The following is a 20,019-nucleotide window of genomic DNA, read 5'->3' as shown; positions in this document are numbered from 1 at the left end:
ATTGAACTTGCGTACCCCCAAGACTGATAAGTCCAAGTGTCCTCCCCGAATCTGCCTAAGCTCTCATTACTTCTAAGTATGCTCACACCCGGAAGTGCTGCAACCGTTCCCTTTCAGCATTGATCCAATCCGAATCTTCTCGGTCCTTCTCTGGGTATGTTCCGCAGCCAGTCATTCCATTTTCACTTTGCATGCTCAAGATTGTGATAGGCCCAAAGTCCCATGGTTGCTTATACCAGCCGCAAAGGAGGGCATTTCACGTGATGTGCAGCTGACATCGATGCCCCTTTACGTGTGTGTCGCTTATGTGCGGACCGGGATTAAGATCCTTCTCCCATAGTTGCACAGTAGGCAGCAACCATAAAGGCAAGTGAAGCCCCCCCTCCCTAGAACCTTGAACCGTGCACACTCGATCCTCAGAAATCCCATCACACCACTTCAAACAAACAGAGAGCTCGGCATCATGACAACACGAACATTGACTGCGATCGAGAAGACGATATCACTCCCCGCCCCAGATGGCAGAGTTTACGACTTTACAAAGACCGCAGAGGAAGCTCCTCACACCGTACAGATCAGCGTTCCACCAAACAGCTCCTTCAAGGGGCCTTTGCCGTACTGGAATGAACAATTCAAGCTCCTCTTCACCTGTATCAGTGGCAGAGTCCATACATTCTGGGGAACAGGCCCGTACAGCAATGTAGACAGTTTCTTTGGTGCAGGGAGTAGTGAAACGTACGACGCTTTCACGCTACACTTTTGGCAACGGCCAGAACAGTGGCAGACGAACAAATCATATTCCCACTCTGGCCCACAAAACCACCAAGGGGATGAGCATGAGCATCTCTCGGGCTTGGATCGCGACTTGGAAAAGGGCATCGACCAGCAAGGAGTTACTGATCCGCAAGATATTCTCACCGTCGCTATATCCCCGAGCCCAAATTACTGGGACCAAGCACACTGTCGCCGGCATGAGCTTCTCCACCGAAACTGGGCGTCAATGGAGCTAGATGCGGCGCTCTACCCCTCCCTACCAACGACACCACTCCTCATACGTCTCCTGTTCAAATTACCACGCTTCCTGTTTCCTGATCTCCTGCGCAACTGGTTGATAGCCTACTTCCTCTCTATCCAAATGCTCGTCTTGTTTTCGGTGTTTGACCACCATCCCAATCTCGGAGCCTGGCCACTGATGAGTCTCTACGCTTTGATAAAATTTCCTCGATACTTTGGTCCTTGGCCGCCACAGATCCCGCAGTGGGTGTGTCGTTGTCAGTGGGCCAGTATGCTCTTTGTTAGTCATTGGAAGGTGTGGTTATGGTCAGGAATCGGAACACGGGTGTTGGGGATGCAGGCAGTCTATGAGGAGTACACGCCGGAGAGATTGAGAGATGCTCTAGATTTAATACCTGGTGAGCCATCTCCCTAGAGATTTAATTATCAGAAAGCCAGGGATGTGTCGTCTGAAGGATCTCAGCAATTCGCGAAGTGTGCGTAATGGGAAATAGTATTTCTTTCAAGCCAACCCATTTCCATTTGGATAATCGTGACGCACTGATATTAAAGTTTTGATCGTGGCTTTCTGTTCCTTGTTATCCGTTTCGTCAAATCCCACAGCGGAAGCTTGCTGTCCCAGGCCTCGTCATCCTTGATTTCGATCTCTCCCTCGGATGTAAGATATCGAACTTGTTGCACAAACGAGGTCCCCCAGTTGACCTTTTCACCTCGAATGAAAGATGCAACTGGCTTCAACCACTCTCGAATGAGAATCTTCTCCCTGTTTGTGAGTGTGTCTCCATTCCCAAATAGCCAGATGGAGAGATCCGTGCCATGCGTAGCACCAAATTCTGGCGGCTGTCTCTTATCAACACTTTTCGTGCGCCAGTCGATTCTGTATCTGAGGATATGAGAAAGCGTAAGAGCCGGCATAAGAGATTGGATGAGGCCTCGCATCGTAGAATGTATTTGCATGTCCGCGTATAGCTTGCCGAATATTGTTTTCCATTCTTCCTCTGTCCTGGCAGCTGGGGTCCGGTACGGCAAACAGATCGCGGTCGCAATGTCGCGTGGATAATCCCAAGAGAGCCGATTGACCAAGCTCTGGTAAGAATTTGGGGGGAATACATTTTCATAGCCATGGAACTCTTGCGTTAGATCCCCAATGATCGTTTGAATGTTGAGCTCGTGTAGACGTTGTCCGAATTTGCCACTGAAAATATTCTCAAACAAATCCTCAGACACGAAGTTTCCATCGAGGATCGGTCGAAAGAACTTCTGTTTCATCGACCCAACAGCATCCACCAACTCGTCAGATGTCTTCTCCCGAAGAGCCTCGAGCTTTGCAGAATCGCCCCACGATGCTCGGATTTGCAGAACCGAAAGTAGATCATCAAATTGGTCCTGAACTTCCGGCAATCGCTTAGGCTCAACACCACAACCGTTAGACCATTGAAAGACTCTTCGGATGATCTGATTATTCGAGTTTGGGCCGATATCATATGCAAGTTGGTGAAATGTGGCGTACGAGCCGGCCGAGAGTCCCCCAACCGTGATATTGTTCTTGTCACCTCTAAAATGCTCGATATTCTCATACGTCCACTCGAGAGCTAGGCGTTGGTCCCAGAAGCCAAAGTTTGCTGCCAGCGGGGAGTTCTCCCAAAGTTCTCTCGAAGCCAGAAATCCAAAAATGCCGAGGCGGTAACCCGGCACCACAAATATACATTTCACATCAGTGTCTGCTAACAGTGCGGAAGGATCGTCATAATTGTTCGATCCAAATTGCAAGAATCCGCCATCTAAATATTGTTAGCTTGGAATATCAACATGGAAAGGGAGCTCACGTATGTAAAAGATGACAGGCCAACCACTGGGTGGCGGTGTTCCGATTGGTGCATAAATATTAGATTGAAGACAATCTTCGTCGTGTGTGACACCAGACACGCGAGGTTGAGGACAAACTCCACCACGTCTGATGTATCCTTTTGCACCATAAGAGAATGTCGGAGGCAGAGGGTCTGGTTTGCGCCACCTTCGATTCCCGGTGGGAGGAAGTGCATACGGCACGGCAGAGAATCGATGGCATTTGGGAGTCTTGGTTGGAGAATCTAGCAGTGTCGAGCCCTGAAGGGTTCCTTTACCAGGAATTGAGACCCACGTTACAAAGAAGGAGGGTTGGGCGTATATGGAAGGGTTACACGATCAGGATAAGAATGGGACGTCGCCTCTCAGCGGGTGTGTGGAAGGTGGGCCCGAGGCACGTGACAGAGGTGGATCATTTCAGACACTTTCTATATTGATATCTCATCGAGCTGTAGCGCATTTAAAGTATCCCCTTCCACTATCTCCCAGATTCTGAAATAGTGAAAAAACCGAAACTCTCTGATGCAGCTTAATGTGCAGCCTCAGCTTGAGACATTAGATTCCTCTCCTGCTAAATTAAAAAGTCCAATACATCAATCAACCATGACCTTGTTCATCCGAAACAATGACTGCTATTCTCTGAGAGATTTAGCGATGACGGCCAGCATCGCCACAACTTTTTCTTCTTCCAAGCGGCGCCCGATGACCACTAGGCCAACTGGCGCGTTTTCGTGTTCCTGAGGACCGCCATCTCCACAGTTGTTAGTTTTATCTCAAGCAGGTTTCCAAGTGCCTTACAATGATCCATCACTTTCTTGTCTAAATCCGAGATTGGTTTCCAGTCCCCTGGAACAATATCCATCTCCAAATCAACCTTGGTAACAGGAAACACACCCGTAGTTAGATCAAGTAGAGGAGACAGAGCTCCCCAATGATGCTGCTGCAATTAGACTCTCGCTCTTCCATTCACATACAATTCAACTCACAGGATACCCCGCATTATGTTTAATGGCCGGAAACGGCGTACTCGGCATGATGAGCCCATCAATCGGTCTCCCCGTTCCCGTAACGCTCTTCGTCCCTTCCCACCTCTCGTGCCAAGCCGTCGCGAGAACTGCCCTTTTCTGTTGGTTCTGCCAAGTTTCAAAGACTGTGGGCTTTGGCTTTGCGTCCATCCAATCGATCCATTTCTTCATCTCTGGATGGAAGGGCTCGCCTGAGGCATGGATATCTTGCTTGAAATCCTCGCCGGCATCTGCAGACCACATGTTCGTGATGATTTCCTGGGCTTCGATGTGTTCGTAGGGAATGTAGTTGATCACTTCGTGTCCAGCCGCAAGTAGAGCCTTCTTCGTCATCTCCATCGCGCGGCGGAGAGGTGGAGTCGGCGTCACGGTGCCATCTCCCATGCCGAAACCAAAGCACAATCGCTTAGGAAGTGATTCCTCTTCTATCCTCCATGGAATGGGTAGGCACTGAGGATCGTAACGCCATGGTTGTTCTGCTGTGAGAGAAGAAAAGAAAAGCAGAATGTCGGATGGCGATCTACACATCGGCCCCGCACATGACCGAACGGCTTCTTGACCCATGTATGTGTTCGCTACACGCTGATAGCTCACACGGCTGTGAGATGGTCGCAAACCGTAGAGGCCGGTGAAGGAGCAAGGGTGCCGGATGCTGCCTCCGATGTCTGTCCCCACGCCTAAGAAGCTGCCTCGGAAGCTGACGAGTGCGGACTCTCCGCCTGAGGAGCCTCCTGATGTGAGCTTACGGTTCCGAGGATTACACGTTGTGCCGAATACATTGTTGACAGTCTCGCCGCGCATCAAGGTCGCTGGAACATTCGTCTTGGCATATAGAATCGCACCTGCGTTCAGAAGCAGGGTGACGAGTGTGGATTCTTCTGACACCGGCTTGTTGGCTCTCGATATGTAGCCGATGGTGGTATCCAAGCCCTTGATGTTGAACTGATCTTTCAAACTTATGGGTAGGCCATGCAGTGTGCCGATTGTTTTTCCTTCTCTCGCAAAGTAGGCGTCCAACTCTTCAGCACGCTGGATGGCTTCATCGAAGCAGATCTCAGTGATACAATTGACCAACTGCTGAGCAACGGAAGCTCTCTTGCAAATCGCTTCCACAACATCCTTTGCTTTCCATTCTCCACTCGCGATCTTTGTCACCACTTCAGTGGCTGTGGACTCTGTGATGATGAGCTCCTGAGCTGTGAAGAATCCTGATGTCTCTGGCCAATCCTGCACATCTTCACAATCCTCATATGGTTTGAAGCTTGGTGGTATCCTCCACTTTTCAGGAATCTTCTGTGCTCGTTCGTCCCGTTTCTGGGCCGCGATTTGTTGCCAAGGTGGGGTTGCCATTTTGTTGGAGGAGTTGACGACTTGGACCGGAATCTTCAAAACAGCCGAATCAACGGCAGGGTAATTGAATTCGAACAACAGCAAAAAGAAGATCAAGACGAAATAGCGAATAAATGGATTGCACGCCACTCGGCTTCGTAGCATGATTCCGATAGCCCAAAAGTGGGGTGCATACATCTGCGGGTCACTAAAATTGTCAGTAGCTTAAGTGAAAGTAGCTAGATTCTTTGGTATCATTTCCAACACTCCGAGCGAATAAATAATACAGCTGAAGAGGATATCTCAAAAACCCTGCTCTAGGACATCCCTCAAATGCCGGGAACGCCTGCTCCGTGACACCAAGAAAACAATATGTACAGTCATGAAAGAGGCACCTTCGGTCGATCCTAAGGTGACTTCAGGTCCTTCGGCAGGTCTGGTAGTTGTTTCGTCTTCGTGACTGGTAATGGCGCAGCTTCCATCTCATACACAGTCCTCGGTCTCGGAGCTTCCAGTTCTACCTGAACCTTCTTGTGATTAAGCCCTTCCTTGCCCGAGTAAAATACAGTGTCTGGAGAGCTCCTCTCGTTCCTATCCATGTACATCATCGGCATCGGAGAACCAGCAAGGCGAATGTGCGAGTTGTAGAACGAGAATTGCATTCTCCTGTCTGTGAGTCGCTTATGTCTGTGGTTCAGTACGAACACAACGAGTGCGACGAGGAGGAGCACAGTCATGATGCATCCGAGGACCAAGCCGGCAACTTCTCCATGTGTCATTCCTCCTGAGCGCGTATTGGACTCTTCAAATGTTGTAGATGTTTTTGTCGAGGTTTCAGAAGCTTGCGATGATCGTGTTGTGCTTGCTAACACAGCAACCCCTAGCGCAAACCCTTCATATGGGTATGCGAATGCTTGATCTGAAGTACCGGTCGCTGTGAATATAGAGGAGGCTTTAATGGCTGATTCATCATATGATGTTATTTGGATCGGTACATTGTATATATTTGTGAAGCATGTTCCACCGAAAGCTGGTCGGTCAGAAGGAGCATTTGACGCTGGAGCGAGGCCATCCCAACCACTGCAATACTGTTAGATTATTCGAGAAGATGGTGCAAGAACAAACCTCGGACAACAGGCAATGTAATTAGAAGTGTACGGGCCTTGGGTCTCGTATCCATCGGGGCACACCAAAGGCCGAAAAGGGGCTTGAGAAATGCCACCCGTTTGAAGAAGGAAACTGGACATAAATTGGTCCGGGTAACATGATGATATAGTAGTTCCTGGCACGGGAAGAGGTGCATTCAACCATATTCTAAACCCGTCATTCTCCAGCATTGTCAGTCCTCCGATTGATTGCGCGCATTGTGTAGGTGCTGTAAATGTTGTGGTGATGGCAAAGGAGGGGAGAGTTGCACTCGCAGTTGTTAAAGCCGCTGGCGACATTGTGTATAACCTTTGAATGGGATGATTGTAGAACTTTAAGCTGGTCACAAGGGAGAGATTGGAAATTTCGAGGGATTGGGAGGACATGGCTTGGAGCTAGACTTCGAAGGAACCATCGGAGGTGAACTGCACCCGGCGCCTAACTCATCTGCAGCATTTCATGCATCCAAGCAATGGCCTTGAAACTTGGCTTGGCTGAGCATGAAAGGATGGCAGTGCGTTGTGAACATGTTCAAGCGTTCAAGCCTTGTAAGTAAGGGGGTGGCAAGAAGTAAGCGCGCGTCTCAGGTTCGATGCGTCCACTCAGAAAAACATTGATAAATGGCGGGGTTACTGCCGAGCCTCTTCATTCCATAAATGCTCGCGCAGGTTTCCAAGCGTCACTCGCGCCTAATCCTGCTTGCTGACACACAACGCGTGTGAGCCTGTTGAAGCGAATTCAGAGTTGTTCGGGCTGTATGATCGTCGGCCAGCATCTCCTCAAATGCACTCAGCTCGGGATCTGGTTCGACGGCAATCTCCCCAGCACGTTTTTGAGTTCCTCGGGCGCTCGTAAAATCCGACGGCACGGTCACCATCCCTTCTTCATCGCAAGCTGGAATTTTGCGGCCTGCATCTGTCAGCTTGATTCATGCCCAGCGACAGGGCTACACATACCCAAGTACTGAACTCATCATTTTGACCCTCCCAATTCTTGACCAGTAACTCAGTGACCGCGAATCCCGTGAAGAAACATTGATCCATCCGTTTGTCAATCTCCTCGGCGTCCAGCTCGTAAAATGCACTCGCCAATTCGTCCGTGATATCAGGAATCTTATTCATGACGTCTAACACCTCGTCCAAACGATTGGCAATTCCAGGATCTTCAGCCGATTTCTCATTAAGCTCTGGTGGTAATTCAGGGTGGGGAAGTGGAGGCAATGTTTTGAATCGGCGTTTGGTGGCAGCTTGGTACATCAGAATAAGGAGCCGTAATCGTTTGATCGAAGACTCGAGCCTCGGGCGAATACTTTCCGGGTCATCGGGTGGAATGTGTCGTTGAGAACCAAAAATATTGTCCACCTCAGCTTGTGCAGCATCCTCCACCCCATCAACAGCTTCCTCGTCTTCCCCATCACTGTCCTCCTCTGCCCATTCTTGTAGCTCCTCCAACGCATCCTTCAAGAGATCTCGATATCCCTCTGCCTTTTGAATGACCAGCCCTGCCACACCTAGCTTCTTCAACTCAATTATACCGTCGCAAGCCTCCCATATCGTTCCTGTAACTGCCAGAATCCCCTTCCCCTTCTCGGGGCCAGTCCCATTCTTCGCATCGTCGTTCAATATCTCCCCATCAAGGGGAATAGCTTGAACTAGTGTCCCCAAGTCCGCTAAAACTTTTTTCGTCCTATATTGCAGCTCCGTGCTCATTACCTTTGTATATCTATCGGCCGTACACAGTTCAGTAGCGGATGCTAGACCGGGCAGCGGCCCATCTACCAATTCGCGCAGGACAGTGGAGATCGCGGAGGCAGTGAATGGCTTGTTGAGAATAAGGAGGGAGAGCTTGGTCGTATGCGCGCGTATAAGGGAAGCAGCATCGTATGCAAGGTCGAGGGCGTTGACGTCGTTCTGACTCTTTGATTGAGCTGCTGGAGCTGTAGGTTGGAGCTGTGCGATCAGCGTGCGCGCGGTAGAGACAGCCACCTCAAGAGCCGCAAGGCCCTGCTCTTCCTTGGTACTGGTTCCAGCCATCCTGGGGAAGGGGGCAAAAGGGGGCGGTCGATGAAGTTGGAAGAGGATGATGCTGCGCCAAAAATATTTTGGCGGGGAATTTTCCCCCAATTGAACCGAACAGACCATCATCAATAGAACTAACCCCCGTCTTCACCATCAAACCACGAAGTAAGTTTTCTTCAAGACAACGTCATATGAGGAGTCTCAGTCGCCCAAAATCTTTTCAAGTTACAAACTGGATGTTGATTCTTACCCTTCCTTCGCCACAAGCGCATCAGGCTCCTGCTTTGGCAGATCCCCTAAGAGGGCCTGTTCCTCCTCTCCTGCCGAACTTCCAACCCTCCTCGGTCGAGGATTGCCATTATTGCCGCTGAAATAATTCCAGGTAGCATCTTGATGAGGCTAGATCGTGCCATCACTCATCATCCCCATCATTATATTGACGGCAGCTCCGCCTAGAAATCCTTCGTGCAGTCAAATTTCAAAGCTCACACACTTGAAATGGTTACTTAGGACAGTTTAGTACTGGATGAATAGACGGCTTTCCGTGGCGATACCGAACCCGGATTCCCACAGTATGAAGGGCAAGTCATGCCCGATTTGCTCGTAGACTTCGTCGGCGCGAGATGTTTTGAAAGTGCTCTGCCTGGGATTGGTGTATCGTGAGAGCAAGTCCAGATCTCATGTCAGCGAAATGATCTGCATTGTAGATTCCATGTCGAAGTACTCTGAATCCCATCCATTGTTATCATATGCTTTCACTTGTTTTTGATTGGTTGTGGTTCCCCCTTGAAAGTCAAGCCTTGGGGGCTGCATTTCGGCTGCGTAAACGTATTCGCCCCCGCGTTTTCGGCGAATAACGACAAACGAGCATGAATAAATAAGCTTATGGCTGATAAGAGGATAGTTCCTCGCAGATCATATATATTTGTCTGGCCAATTGAATCCCGAGCGACTGTCGGCCGCATATCAAGGCAGGCTGTGCCGCTTCCTTCACGTTGTGATGCTGACACAGCCACCATCAGCAATTGCAACGCAGAGTCGATCCTTTATTGGTCAACCCGTGTGCAATGCCATCTCAAATCGATTCTTATACTTCTCAATCATCCTATATCTCCAAAGGTCTTGAGGCTCCTGAATCTACCTACTCAGATGCTCTTTTTCGTTTTGCTAATTATCCTCGTTTTGGTTTGTTCCCTACTATCCCACCATTTCTTGTCTCCTCAAACCCCGCGCCTTAATCGCCTTCTCAAACGGCCTTTAAAAGGCTCGTCGGTTATAGAATGAGTCGTCACGAGGAACGTAGACGCTCGTCTGTCTTGAAATTGTCTGCGAATCCTTTGGTCGTTCGCGAGACAAGCATATCGGCCGCACTCGGGAGCCAGACAAAAAATGTGTTCGGGTTGAAAACCAGAGATGTTGAAGGTCAAGAAAACTATCTCCCGGTCGAGGGGCTAGACTATACCGGACTCCCCGAGTTCCAGAGGCACACGGAAACTACGAATATCGAGCTCTTCTATGACCTCTTCTTCGTTGCGAACCTCACCACCTTCTCTGGTATTCACGAGATCAACGATCGGAAAACGCTCACTTCATACATCGGCTTCTTCTGTGTTCTGTGGTTCACTTGGTGTCAAGTCAGTTTGTTCGATGTCAGATTTGTTGCAGACAGTGTTCTCGAGCGGGCGGCCAAAGGCGTGCATCTTGGGGTAATGGTTGGATTGGCGATCGTTGCGCCAAATTTTCAGCCAGAGGATCAACAGAAGCAAGTCTTCCAAACAATGTGTAAGTTATCGTTGATTAATATGCTTCGTAGTGGCTAACTTCCAAGGCAGCCTTAATTTTGATGGTATCGAGGATAGTGCTAGGACTTCAGTACCTCCTTGTTATGTGGCACGTTAGGAAATATCAGAACACCAAAGTCCCGTTCCTTCTGATTGCGGCGTCAAACTTTGTTGCAGCAGCAGTCTATCTAGGAGTCACGTTGTTTGTCACCATTATCCTTATTCCTCTTTCAACCTGCTCATATGCCTCTAGTGCTTTCGGAGATAAAAATAGTACAGCTTATCGAAGCTTCTACGTGATTGCTATTTTTGAAATCGCTACAAATATTATGGTTTCGTCCAACTGGAAGGCTGTCACATTCAAAGGCACACACCTGGTGCAGCGAATGAGCTTGCTCACACTCATTATTCTCGGCGAAGGCGTCATGACCACTGTGCAAAAGATAACCACGGCACGTCGATTTCCCTTCTCCTGAAGCCAGATCTAACATGCTGCAGATCGTCTACAATGAGCATGCGTGGGATGGTCCAACTATTGGAACCATCATTGCCGCTATATCCATCGTTGTGAGCCTCTCTTCATTCCTTGATATCCAATCATCATCTCTCGCTCATCAAAATAAAGTACCTTCTCTACATGCTCTACTTCGATGCCCTGCCCGACTACCACTTTGGCTCCATTCGCCAACAGTTCTGGGCATTCCTCCACTTCCCATTCCATCTATTCCTAGTTTTGTTGGTGGAAGGAATAGCCCAATTCGTAATCTGGTTCAAAATGAACGAAGTAGCTACGTACGCCTAAAGCCCCCGCGCTCTGGAGCCCACTCATTACAGCTGCTAATCTCGTATTACTCAGTTCATTACTCGTCTTCCTCGACATCCCCGAGATTCAGGACGGCCTCGAAACCAACAACTGGGGCGCGTTAGCTTCCGCAATCAACGACACCGTACAACAGATTTTTGATTCCTACCCCCCAACTGACTTCAACACCTACGAGATGATCAACAGCTCTCTAACCACCCTGCAAGAGAGTACAACTAAACAACAAGCTGAAGACACCCTCCTCGAGCTCATCTATGGCGTCATCCACTCCATTTACCAAACCTACGGGTTTGCAGCCCCCGAGTCAAACGCTGGGAGTACAACTCTAACCGCCGCGGACGAGCTGCAAAACGATTACAACGTCATTGGGCTCGTGTTCGTATATTTCTTTGTCGCTGCGGGACTGACCTTGATGTTGATGGGCGTGTTAAACTTGTTGACTCTGCCAAGAAGCTGCTTCAGTAAACAAGGACTGAGGAGCCCAGGATTATGGGCGAGGCACGGGATTTTCTTTGTCGTGGGGGCTGCAATTGCGGGGTTGGCGGGGCTGATCAACGGGGAAGCGGGGTATAATTTGAGTATCAGTCCTTGGTTGTTGCCCGTTGTTGTATTGGGGCTTGTTATTGTATTGGTGGCACAGTATGTTCGGTGGCCTCAAAAGACGCTAACGGGTGAGGGAAAGGAATGAAGTTGCTCAAGCACCGCAGTTTTGTAGCAATCGTAACCACAAATCCTCCATTTTATATATACGGTAAAGACTGACTACCTGCCACCAATCCCTTTACTCCTCCTTCACCACCTAAGAAGGCGGCACACCACTTGGCATAGCCCCACCACCAGTGCTATTCCCGCCGGGTCCTCCGCTGCCTGATGAAGAATCCTCGACACCGCCCTCAGCATACAAACTGGCAGCAGGAGTAACTGTAAACTCATTCGTCAAATCAATACCAAAAGCAACCCATCCAAAAATACCACTGCTAACATCGTCACCAAGAAGCGAGTATTCTACAACTGGGTCGGAGCTTGCAGCTTCCTCGGAGAATATCGAGTCATCCGCATTTTCTGTTGCGGTCTGGGTGTTGGTGCTGTATGGAGAAGTAGCTTCAACTTGCGTAATCAAGTCTTGATCAAAGAACAGCTGGCCCACATGGCTGACGTAGCCACCTCCATAAGTACCATTCGCATAGGTGGTGCCGTTGAAGTGAGTCAGGACGTGGATATGCGTTGCTCTACCAGTGTAGTGACCTGGGAACAGGGTCGCGAATTTCGCCACACCGTCCGCATCAGTGGGCTGCAAACCGCGAAGGAAGGTGTTGTTGATGTTCGTTGCGTCGGATGAGTCGCCATTCCCGGATGCAATGATGCCAGAGTAGACTCCTGTGGAGTTACAGTGCCAGATTTCGATCATTGCGTTAGGCACTGGGTCGCAGGTCTCCATGTCGATGACTTGGGTATCAAGGATAAGCTCCACGCCTTCTTGACCTTCGGTGACGTTGTCGCGGACGTATTCGCCGGAGACGTAGTAAGGACCTTGGGTCACTTCAGGGCTCAAAACGCAAGAATTGTTGCCGGCGAAGAGGATTGCCTCGTCGGTTGCGCTGGTGTAACTCTCGGATGACAAGTGAGTGGTGTTCAGGACTGTGTCGAAATCACGAGCCTTGAGGAAAGGTGCATCTAAAATATGTTAGAGCGAGGCCTTGTGTGCAAGGCTGTTGACTTACTAGCAGGAATGCTCCTCTTCTTGCGTGCAGTCTTTGCCATGGAGGCACGCCGAGCAATGCTCCTCGTGTCCATGCCACGAGCCTTCATCTTTGCAGCGCAGTGGCTGAGATCACGCTTGCTGGTTTGCATAAAGGCGGCTCGTTCAACCATCTCTGCTCGGATATCATGCCCTGGATGAGCAACGACATTGTTTGCAAGAAAAGCCGCCGCAATGAGGGAAGTGATGAGCTTCATATTGAACTTGACTTTCAAACGAGGAAATTGGAGAATTGGGTGTTGACAGGAAATGAAGGAGACGAGGAAGATTAGATGAAAAGATGGTGGTGGTGAAAAAAGACCATTATGCTGCCGGAGAGTGTGAATATATACACAATTGAATGCAAACATACACTGCCAGCGGACCTGCCAAGAGTGAAGGTCGTGGACTACACGTACTCTCGTCCACCTTCAAGCACCTTCCAGGCGTGTGCTAAATTGTTGTTGCCCACGAGCAATGGCAAAGGTGACGTCTCGTCCGAAGTTGAAGGGTGGATGGATCTCTTCTCCTCCACATCCCGAAATATGACAATTCCCAACACTCCCATTGGACCAGAAAGGAGAAAACGAAATAATGATCGACTGACTGGTGATGACTATCGCAGATAATAATTATACATTGGTCTGTGCGTTCGTCCGACGCGCAGTACTTGCGCCTTCAACTCTATGGCTGTTAAAGATGTTAGGGGAGTGGGGTTGTGGACTTGACGCGCGTTGGGAGTGGACTTAGGTCTTGGCGGAGGAAAACCACAATGAAAGGGTATAACCCCTGGATCCCCATCGCAATGCATTATGAATTGATGTTTCAACTTGGAGATCATTGTTGGGAGGGGCAAAGTCCACAAATAGAGACTTGGCACGACTGGCTGCGGCTTGGCCTCCATGATTGAGCCTCGATTCGAAAAGTTCCGCCACATCTCTCGTCAGGACATGATTGCTGATTAGAGCAACTGAAAAAATGTTGATCTCTGAATCCTCACGAGATGAGTATTTATGGATAGTTTCCGCGAATTTCTTCACATAACTCTTCCTTGCCTTACCGACTTCCATCGACCCAGTGCCATCTAGAGTATCTTGGGATTCTACACCCTGAACCCCCTAGGATCGTTTCTCGAATCCTCTCCAGTTCTGAAGCCTCACGACCATGGAGCGGAGTCGTTGATCTTCGGAGGAGGGCATGTATTGAGTGGGGTGTTACACTGGCAGGGTTGGTTTCTAGTATAGCTCTCTAGTTCGACGACCACTATTTGCGCACCCTGTAAAACTCGTCAGCTCTAGATCGGAGATTATTTCAAGCACGCTGGGCACTCCGTACAATCGCACTAAGGCTCGTCAGCACTCAGCACCTACAACCATCGATTGCATGGCGACCTGCAGTAGTCAAGGTGGATCCTTCGTTGTGGACCGTACAGTATCCTCCCCCGCAAACTTTGCACATCAGCTGAGTGCGTTTGATGCATTCGAAGCACTATAATGGTCAGCGTCATCGGGCAGAAGACTTTCGAGCACCTCACAATCAGACCGCATTCAAAACAGCTTCGAACGACGCCGAACTAGGATAGTCAGCTGGGCCAACAAACTCGAGACGGAAAGAAATCGAAGCTATCCTATACGTTTCCTCTGTGAAGTTTGATCAACCCCACATGCCATTACTGCCAGCTCCAGGCATCATTTCCGCGACGAGGCAATTGTCAACACAAAGACCCATATGTACCTTGAGGTGTTTCTCGGGGTGGCCACCTATCGACGGACCACCATTTCCCCATTGATGTGGTGAGCCTGCTCCTTGGCCAGGTTCCGGAATTTCATAGCAATCTTCACACCACCACTTGTTACAGCTTTCACAAAAGCGATTGCGGAGACAATCAATACATCGTAGTAAAAGCTTGCCCCCAGAAGCCATAAATGGTGCTTTCGCTGCTTTCGCTGTTGAGGAGTGCAGTGGAGGAGGGGCAAGCATCGGAAATCGTTCCAGAGGCGATGATCCAAATCTTGACATACCCTCTGGGGCTCTGCCGCAATTGAAACAACCTCCGATGGAATGAGTTGCAACTCGAGGAGTAAGGTGATACCTTGGCTTCTGATACCAAGGGCCAGACCTCTCACTGCTCGGTAGGAGAGAATGACGAGGGCCATGGCATAGAACGACATCAAAACTGATGATACCTTGACAAGCAAGAATCGTGTTATCCCAATCTGTTGTCGGGGACTTTGCCAGCACTCTCCCAGTTGAGTACCACTTGTCACCGCTGTGTGCCATTTCCTCCGCCAAGGTATCTCCAGACTTCTGGTTCCATTGTGCTCCGATCTGTGCTCCCTGAGAATGTACCAATACTCCATGTGAAGGTGTAGTATCGGTGCAGGAAATGCTACGGTCGGATCGTGGGAGTGGAGTCGTATCTTTGGAACCAAAGAAGTACAGGCCTTTGAGTTTCGGCGTGCCAGCAGGCCGAGAAGGGCGCACAGAATATCTCAATGCCTGTTGCAACTTTCGTGGATGGAGGTTTTGGACCTCGCGTATAGATAGTATTCGCACATTGAAATGGTCTTGGGTTATAATATCGGATATCAAATCGGAGGTGACAGACAACCCATCGAGGATGAGGGTTTGGACGTCTTGTAGGATGTGCCTCTTTCGTAGAGTGTTAAATATATATAGAAGAGGTCCGCCATAGAAGCTAGGATTGGATTAACATGCGCTGTTTGGGATCAAGGACGCAACCGACTCGTCTTCTGTGACATTCTCGTCCAGCTGGACGTTTCTCCACACTTCGCCCCCATTATCGATGTTGGCGATATCAAACTGTGCTGATTTAACGTTGCTCAGATCGAGATGTCGAAATACATTGGGGGTGCGATGCACCAGGTCCTTAAAGGACTTCGAGGTGGCCCCAAGTGCAAGAAGAGATGAGACCGGAAGATACGCAACTATCTGATCGAGGACAAGAGAGTTGGAGAGAGGATGCAGAAGCGATGCTGGAAGATAAGAAGAGTGAGATGGCGCACTTGGCCCAGCTTCCATCATTCTGCTCAGCGCCTGTGGTTGGAGCTGTAGACGTGTGTGAGGCTGTTGGGGAGGTTGATGAGAGTGAGTCAACATAATGGCTATCCGTCCCAAAAGGGAAAGCCGAAAGCGGTGAACGCTCCCTGTTCTGCCGTCACCTGAGATTCGTCAATCTAAGCTTATTTCTTATCGATCTTATCTCGAGTTGCTGCCTTAACTTTCGGGCTGCCATTTCGTCGATGCTTCTCGAAATTCTGACAAACCTCCTCATCACCATTCACCACGACATCTCCGGATATTTGCCTCACGTGTTCCTATTTCTCGTAATGTTTCTAGTATTAACGGCATATCAAGAGTCTTTCTTTACAGCATAATGGCAGCGCCAGAGATATCCCTTTCATGGACCGGCGTCTTCAAGGTGGCGCCGAGGTCCAAGACTTTACCTGGAGACAAGATCCTCCTTCCTCAGTCTGCCCTCGAGCAACTATTGGCAGCATCGACAGTAACGACAACATCGAATCGCCCACCCAACGCCCTCCCCTTCGACCCCTTCAACCCCTACTCCCTCGCCGCAGCACGAGCTGAACAATCCGAATGGCGAGATACGCAACAGCAACTACCACATCCTCTCACATTCCGCCTGGTAAATACGAAGAATGGTTGTGTGGTACATGCGGGCATACGAGAGTTCTCTGCAGAGGAGGGAGAAGTGGAACTAAGTCCGTTTCTTCTGGAAGCGCTGGGTGTATCACCTCCACCCTCAAGATCTAAAGCCTCATCTATACACTCGACTAACAGTTCACCTGATGCGCCGATCGATCTCACAGATGATGAAACACAAGAAGAAGTTGCTCGGATTACAATACACGCAAAGCAATTACCGAAAGGGACATATGTTCGATTACGGCCACTGGAAGCTGGATACAACCCTGATGATTGGAAGTCATTGCTGGAACGCCATCTGAGGGAGAACTTTACAACTTTGACGAATGGAGAAATCTTGACAGTTCGGGGCCTGAAGGGGGAAGAGTTCCGGTTCTTGATCGACAAGTTTAGCCCCGAAGGAGATGGAATCTGTGTGGTGGATACCGACCTGGAGGTGGATATTGAAGCTTTGAACGAAGAGCAGGCCCGGGAGACAGTGAAGCAGATATTGGCGAAATCACAAAACGCCCCAGGAACAGCGGAGGGAAGTTCTGTAGGTGGAGATCTCGATATTTGGAAGCCCTCGACTGGCCAGGTTCTGGATGGAGATTACGTTGATTTCCGGTTACCGTCGTGGGACCGGTCACAAGGTATTGACATCGAGTTGACTACCGAAGATGGAGAAGATGTAGAGCTATTCATCAGCCCATACTCGCCACATCAACGGTCTCGACCACGAGAAGATGAGCATATCTGGGGCGATTTCAGCAACGCGAATACAAAGCATATCAAGATCCAGCCTTCAAATGTGGAACTAGAAAATTCAGAAGCTCTGTTTATTTCAGTCCACTCCCGAGAAGTCGCAGAATTCGAAGCTCCCACATTACACAAATTTTCCCTCCGATTCAAGTCACTTCAAAAGGGGTTTGTGAATGGGTCATCGAAGAAACCCTTGGTGATTGATGAAGATGCTGAGATGCACGGCCCTGATGAGGAGCAGTGTAAAAACTGTCATCAATGGGTACCTAAACGGACTATGATGCTCCACGAGAATTTCTGTTTGAGAAACAACATTCTCTGCCCACAGTGCGAGAACGTCTTCCAGAAGAAGTCCCAGGAATGGCAAGGTCACTGGCACTGCCCCCACGATTCAGCGCACGGCAACACGTCAGCCAGCAAAACAAAACACGACGAAATCTCCCACACTCCTATGCAATGTCCCAACTGCCCTGTTCTAGCAGTGAATCTACGAGATCTAGCAGCACACCGAGCCTCCATCTGCCCTGGAAAGCTGATCCTATGCCAATTCTGCCACCTCGAAGTCCCTCAAGAAGGCGATCCTTTCGACCCCTCCCCGGAAGCGCTGATCTCCGGCCTGACAGCCCACGAACTCGCAGATGGAGCAAGAACCACAGAATGTCATCTCTGCTCTAAGATTGTGCGACTCCGCGACATGGCCACTCACCTAAAACACCACGAGCTCGAAAAAGTCTCGCGTCCCAAGCCGGAGGTCTGTAGGAACGTGAATTGTGGCCGCACACTTCACGGCGTAGGGAAGAACGGCGAAATCGGAGCTGGAAGCAGAATGGGACAGGGACCAGGAAATGACCTCGGTCTCTGCAGCATCTGCTACGGCCCTCTTTACGTCAACGTCTACGATCCCGACGGCAAAGCCATGAAACGGCGAGTCGAAAGACGGTATCTTTCCCAGCTGATATCCGGATGTGGAAAAGCATGGTGCAAGAACGAGTACTGTAAGACGGCAAAGGCGAAAGCTGGGAAGGCCGGGGTTGCAATGACTGCTCAGACTGCGTTGCCGATGGTGAAGCCACTTATGGATAAAATCAGCAACAAGACTGCACCGATGTACTTTTGCGTCGATGAAGGGAGCCAGAAGAGAAGGATGCTTGCGGAGATGCTTGCTGGCGAGGGTGTATTTGATTTTGAGTGGTGTGCGGCGGCATTTGAGGCCGAGGGGAGTAATTTGGAGGGCGCGAGGACTTGGCTGCAGAACTGGGCACCGATGAGATGATTGCACTGTGTATTATTATTATTTCATGAGCATGGCGCTGGTGTTGCATAGTTGCATTTAAGACAGGTAATACCAAATAGATTGCGATGCCAAAAAGGCCGCAGATTCTCACCTGTGTTTACGTTCCGTTGATCGTCCAATAAATAGGAGGTTCGAGCTGCATTACGTGGGCATAGTGAATCGCGCACACAGGAAAACCAAAGCGGCTCCGTTAACACAAGTAAACTTCGTACCGAGTAATAAATATCAGACCCGCCCTTTTCTGTATCCACAAACTGTTGGAATCTCTTCTATTATCTTGTCTTTTTTGTCCAGTCTAATGTTCTTGAATTCTTACTCTCCACGAGAAATCTGTTGCCACAACTTGCTAATCAACTCTCCCCCCTTTCACCTCGCTTAGCAGTTCGCTAATTTTACTCTACCCGGCTACGTGGCCTTCTTTTATTCTGAAGCCTACATTGACTTTTAAGCTGACCACAATTCATTTATATGCCTCGACCTGAATGATTGCGGCCATAAGCTGCCCCGAGCGCCCCGCGCGCAGAAGTATTATGCTAAGAATCCGGGGACCACTTCCGGTCGATCCCTTGCAGAAAATTCATTTGCACAGACATACAGTGCTTGCGCATCGAGAGGGAAGCTGGAAGGTAATGCTTTCAATGGTATGTTGGTATCTATTACAAGATGATTCGAAATTCAAAGTTTAGCCCTGGTTTGCTTGTCCTGGTGCCGTTGCGAACTATGATACATGGCCATTGGAAACGGCTTATCCTCCGCATCCCAGAATCCATTATCACCACCTATCACACGTTTTCGAAGTCCCTGCACAAAACGTCTGGATAATGATTCGGCTTCATTCCATCCTGCACTGCGTTTAGGCCATTTGACTCGGAGCGCATCAAAATCGTCTCCGATGAAATAATTAAGGGACCCAGTTGCGAAAAAGAGTTGATATGCCTCCAGCGTTAGAAACGGACAGTATACAAGTGTCGACTCGTTTATATATTGCGCTGCTTCCCCCAATTCAGTAGCCGAGGGCGTGGAAAGGATGTTTACTCCTAGGCTTTGCAGGAATGCTTCATCAACCTTGGAAAATGATGGATCCTGAGCGTAGAGCATGATTTTGGGTTCACGCTGTCGAAGTTGCTCGCCTATAGCGAGAAATATTGTTAATTGTTTTATCCTTCGTGCTTGGTCTACGGATTTTAGGCTGCCCATGCCAAGGGAAACTATTCTTGTGACTGTAGGGTTGTTTTTCGATACAAGGAGGTGGCTTATTGAGAGGGAGAGATCTGAATCAATGTAGCGAGTTCTGGTTTCGTTGTATAGAGTGTGCAGTTGCCGATGCTCCCGGGATGAAGATGCTTTGGTTTTGGAGGTCCGTGTTGATTGGGTGGGTCGCTCGGCTTGGACTGCGTGAGGCATCGCTAGCAGTAATGGTTGATGAAAGTGGTGTGGTCTTCCATCTTGAGAACCGCCCGACAGCTTATAATTATACTCCTTCACAAAGGATTCTACTATGTGCGATTCCTTTTCGTACAATGACGTATCTTTCTCTTGTTGCTATTCTGGTTCCCTGCTGTTTTGTCTAATCATGAC

At 49.4% G+C, this 20,019-nt stretch overlaps 9 protein-coding genes across 9 annotated transcripts; 2 read left to right on the top strand and 7 right to left on the bottom strand.

The window, feature by feature from the left end:
- The first annotated feature begins 27 nt into the window (after nucleotides 1–27).
- K444DRAFT_398226 (uncharacterized protein) lies at nucleotides 28–1,494 on the top strand. Its single transcript, XM_024872498.1, has one exon. The coding sequence runs from the start codon at nucleotides 464–466 to the stop codon at nucleotides 1,427–1,429; it is 966 nt and encodes a 321-aa protein (XP_024737057.1). The 5' UTR covers nucleotides 28–463; the 3' UTR covers nucleotides 1,430–1,494.
- Nucleotides 1,495–1,560: 66 nt separating this feature from the next.
- On the bottom strand, nucleotides 1,561–3,275 carry K444DRAFT_643123 (carboxylesteras-like protein; the record flags this gene model as incomplete). Its single annotated transcript, XM_024884822.1, has 3 exons — nucleotides 1,561–2,795; nucleotides 2,865–3,120; nucleotides 3,258–3,275. 3 exons carry the CDS (start codon nucleotides 3,273–3,275, stop codon nucleotides 1,561–1,563), a joined length of 1,509 nt encoding a protein of 502 aa, XP_024737056.1.
- Nucleotides 3,276–3,491: 216 nt separating this feature from the next.
- On the bottom strand, nucleotides 3,492–5,234 carry K444DRAFT_528813 (amidase; the record flags this gene model as incomplete). Its single annotated transcript, XM_024874756.1, has 3 exons — nucleotides 3,492–3,610; nucleotides 3,658–3,796; nucleotides 3,846–5,234. The coding sequence occupies 3 exons, from the start codon at nucleotides 5,232–5,234 to the stop codon at nucleotides 3,492–3,494; spliced, it is 1,647 nt and encodes a 548-aa protein (XP_024737055.1).
- A 200-nt stretch (nucleotides 5,235–5,434) lies between these two features.
- Nucleotides 5,435–6,987, bottom strand: K444DRAFT_398192 (uncharacterized protein). Its single transcript, XM_024872496.1, has 2 exons — nucleotides 6,339–6,987; nucleotides 5,435–6,293 (listed from the first exon to the last, which is right to left on the bottom strand). Exons 1-2 carry the CDS (start codon nucleotides 6,743–6,745, stop codon nucleotides 5,621–5,623), a joined length of 1,080 nt encoding a protein of 359 aa, XP_024737054.1. The 5' UTR covers nucleotides 6,746–6,987; the 3' UTR covers nucleotides 5,435–5,620.
- Nucleotides 6,988–7,229: 242 nt separating this feature from the next.
- On the bottom strand, nucleotides 7,230–8,392 carry K444DRAFT_528706 (uncharacterized protein; the record flags this gene model as incomplete). The annotated part of the gene is made up of 2 exons (XM_024874747.1): nucleotides 7,230–7,268; nucleotides 7,316–8,392. The coding sequence occupies 2 exons, from the start codon at nucleotides 8,390–8,392 to the stop codon at nucleotides 7,230–7,232; spliced, it is 1,116 nt and encodes a 371-aa protein (XP_024737053.1).
- A 1,099-nt stretch (nucleotides 8,393–9,491) lies between these two features.
- Nucleotides 9,492–12,126, top strand: K444DRAFT_589316 (uncharacterized protein). Its single transcript, XM_024878099.1, has 6 exons — nucleotides 9,492–10,159; nucleotides 10,210–10,360; nucleotides 10,412–10,610; nucleotides 10,657–10,725; nucleotides 10,784–10,950; nucleotides 11,015–12,126. The coding sequence occupies exons 1-6, from the start codon at nucleotides 9,658–9,660 to the stop codon at nucleotides 11,667–11,669; spliced, it is 1,743 nt and encodes a 580-aa protein (XP_024737052.1). The 5' UTR covers nucleotides 9,492–9,657; the 3' UTR covers nucleotides 11,670–12,126.
- On the bottom strand, nucleotides 11,781–12,937 carry K444DRAFT_528689 (aromatic compound dioxygenase; the record flags this gene model as incomplete). Its single annotated transcript, XM_024874745.1, has 2 exons — nucleotides 11,781–12,655; nucleotides 12,703–12,937. 2 exons carry the CDS (start codon nucleotides 12,935–12,937, stop codon nucleotides 11,781–11,783), a joined length of 1,110 nt encoding a protein of 369 aa, XP_024737051.1.
- Nucleotides 12,938–13,914: 977 nt separating this feature from the next.
- On the bottom strand, nucleotides 13,915–15,807 carry K444DRAFT_612780 (uncharacterized protein). Its single transcript, XM_024880209.1, has 5 exons — nucleotides 15,466–15,807; nucleotides 14,254–15,417; nucleotides 14,115–14,207; nucleotides 14,055–14,061; nucleotides 13,915–13,995 (listed from the first exon to the last, which is right to left on the bottom strand). The coding sequence occupies exons 1-2, from the start codon at nucleotides 15,762–15,764 to the stop codon at nucleotides 14,373–14,375; spliced, it is 1,344 nt and encodes a 447-aa protein (XP_024737050.1). The 5' UTR covers nucleotides 15,765–15,807; the 3' UTR covers nucleotides 13,915–13,995; nucleotides 14,055–14,061; nucleotides 14,115–14,207; nucleotides 14,254–14,372.
- Nucleotides 15,808–19,134: 3,327 nt separating this feature from the next.
- Nucleotides 19,135–19,800, bottom strand: K444DRAFT_497157 (uncharacterized protein; the record flags this gene model as incomplete). The annotated part of the gene is made up of 1 exon (XM_024873297.1): nucleotides 19,135–19,800. A coding segment is annotated over one exon (666 nt), but the record flags the coding sequence as incomplete, so codon positions are not given.
- Nucleotides 19,801–20,019: the final 219 nt, after the last annotated feature.

Source organism: Hyaloscypha bicolor (genome assembly GCF_002865645.1).
Source record: "Hyaloscypha bicolor E unplaced genomic scaffold K444scaffold_61, whole genome shotgun sequence".
NCBI classification, from domain to species: Eukaryota; Fungi; Ascomycota; class Leotiomycetes; order Helotiales; family Hyaloscyphaceae; genus Hyaloscypha; species Hyaloscypha bicolor.
Note: the sequence above shows the minus strand (reverse complement) of the source record. Positions and strands in the feature narration are given on the sequence as shown.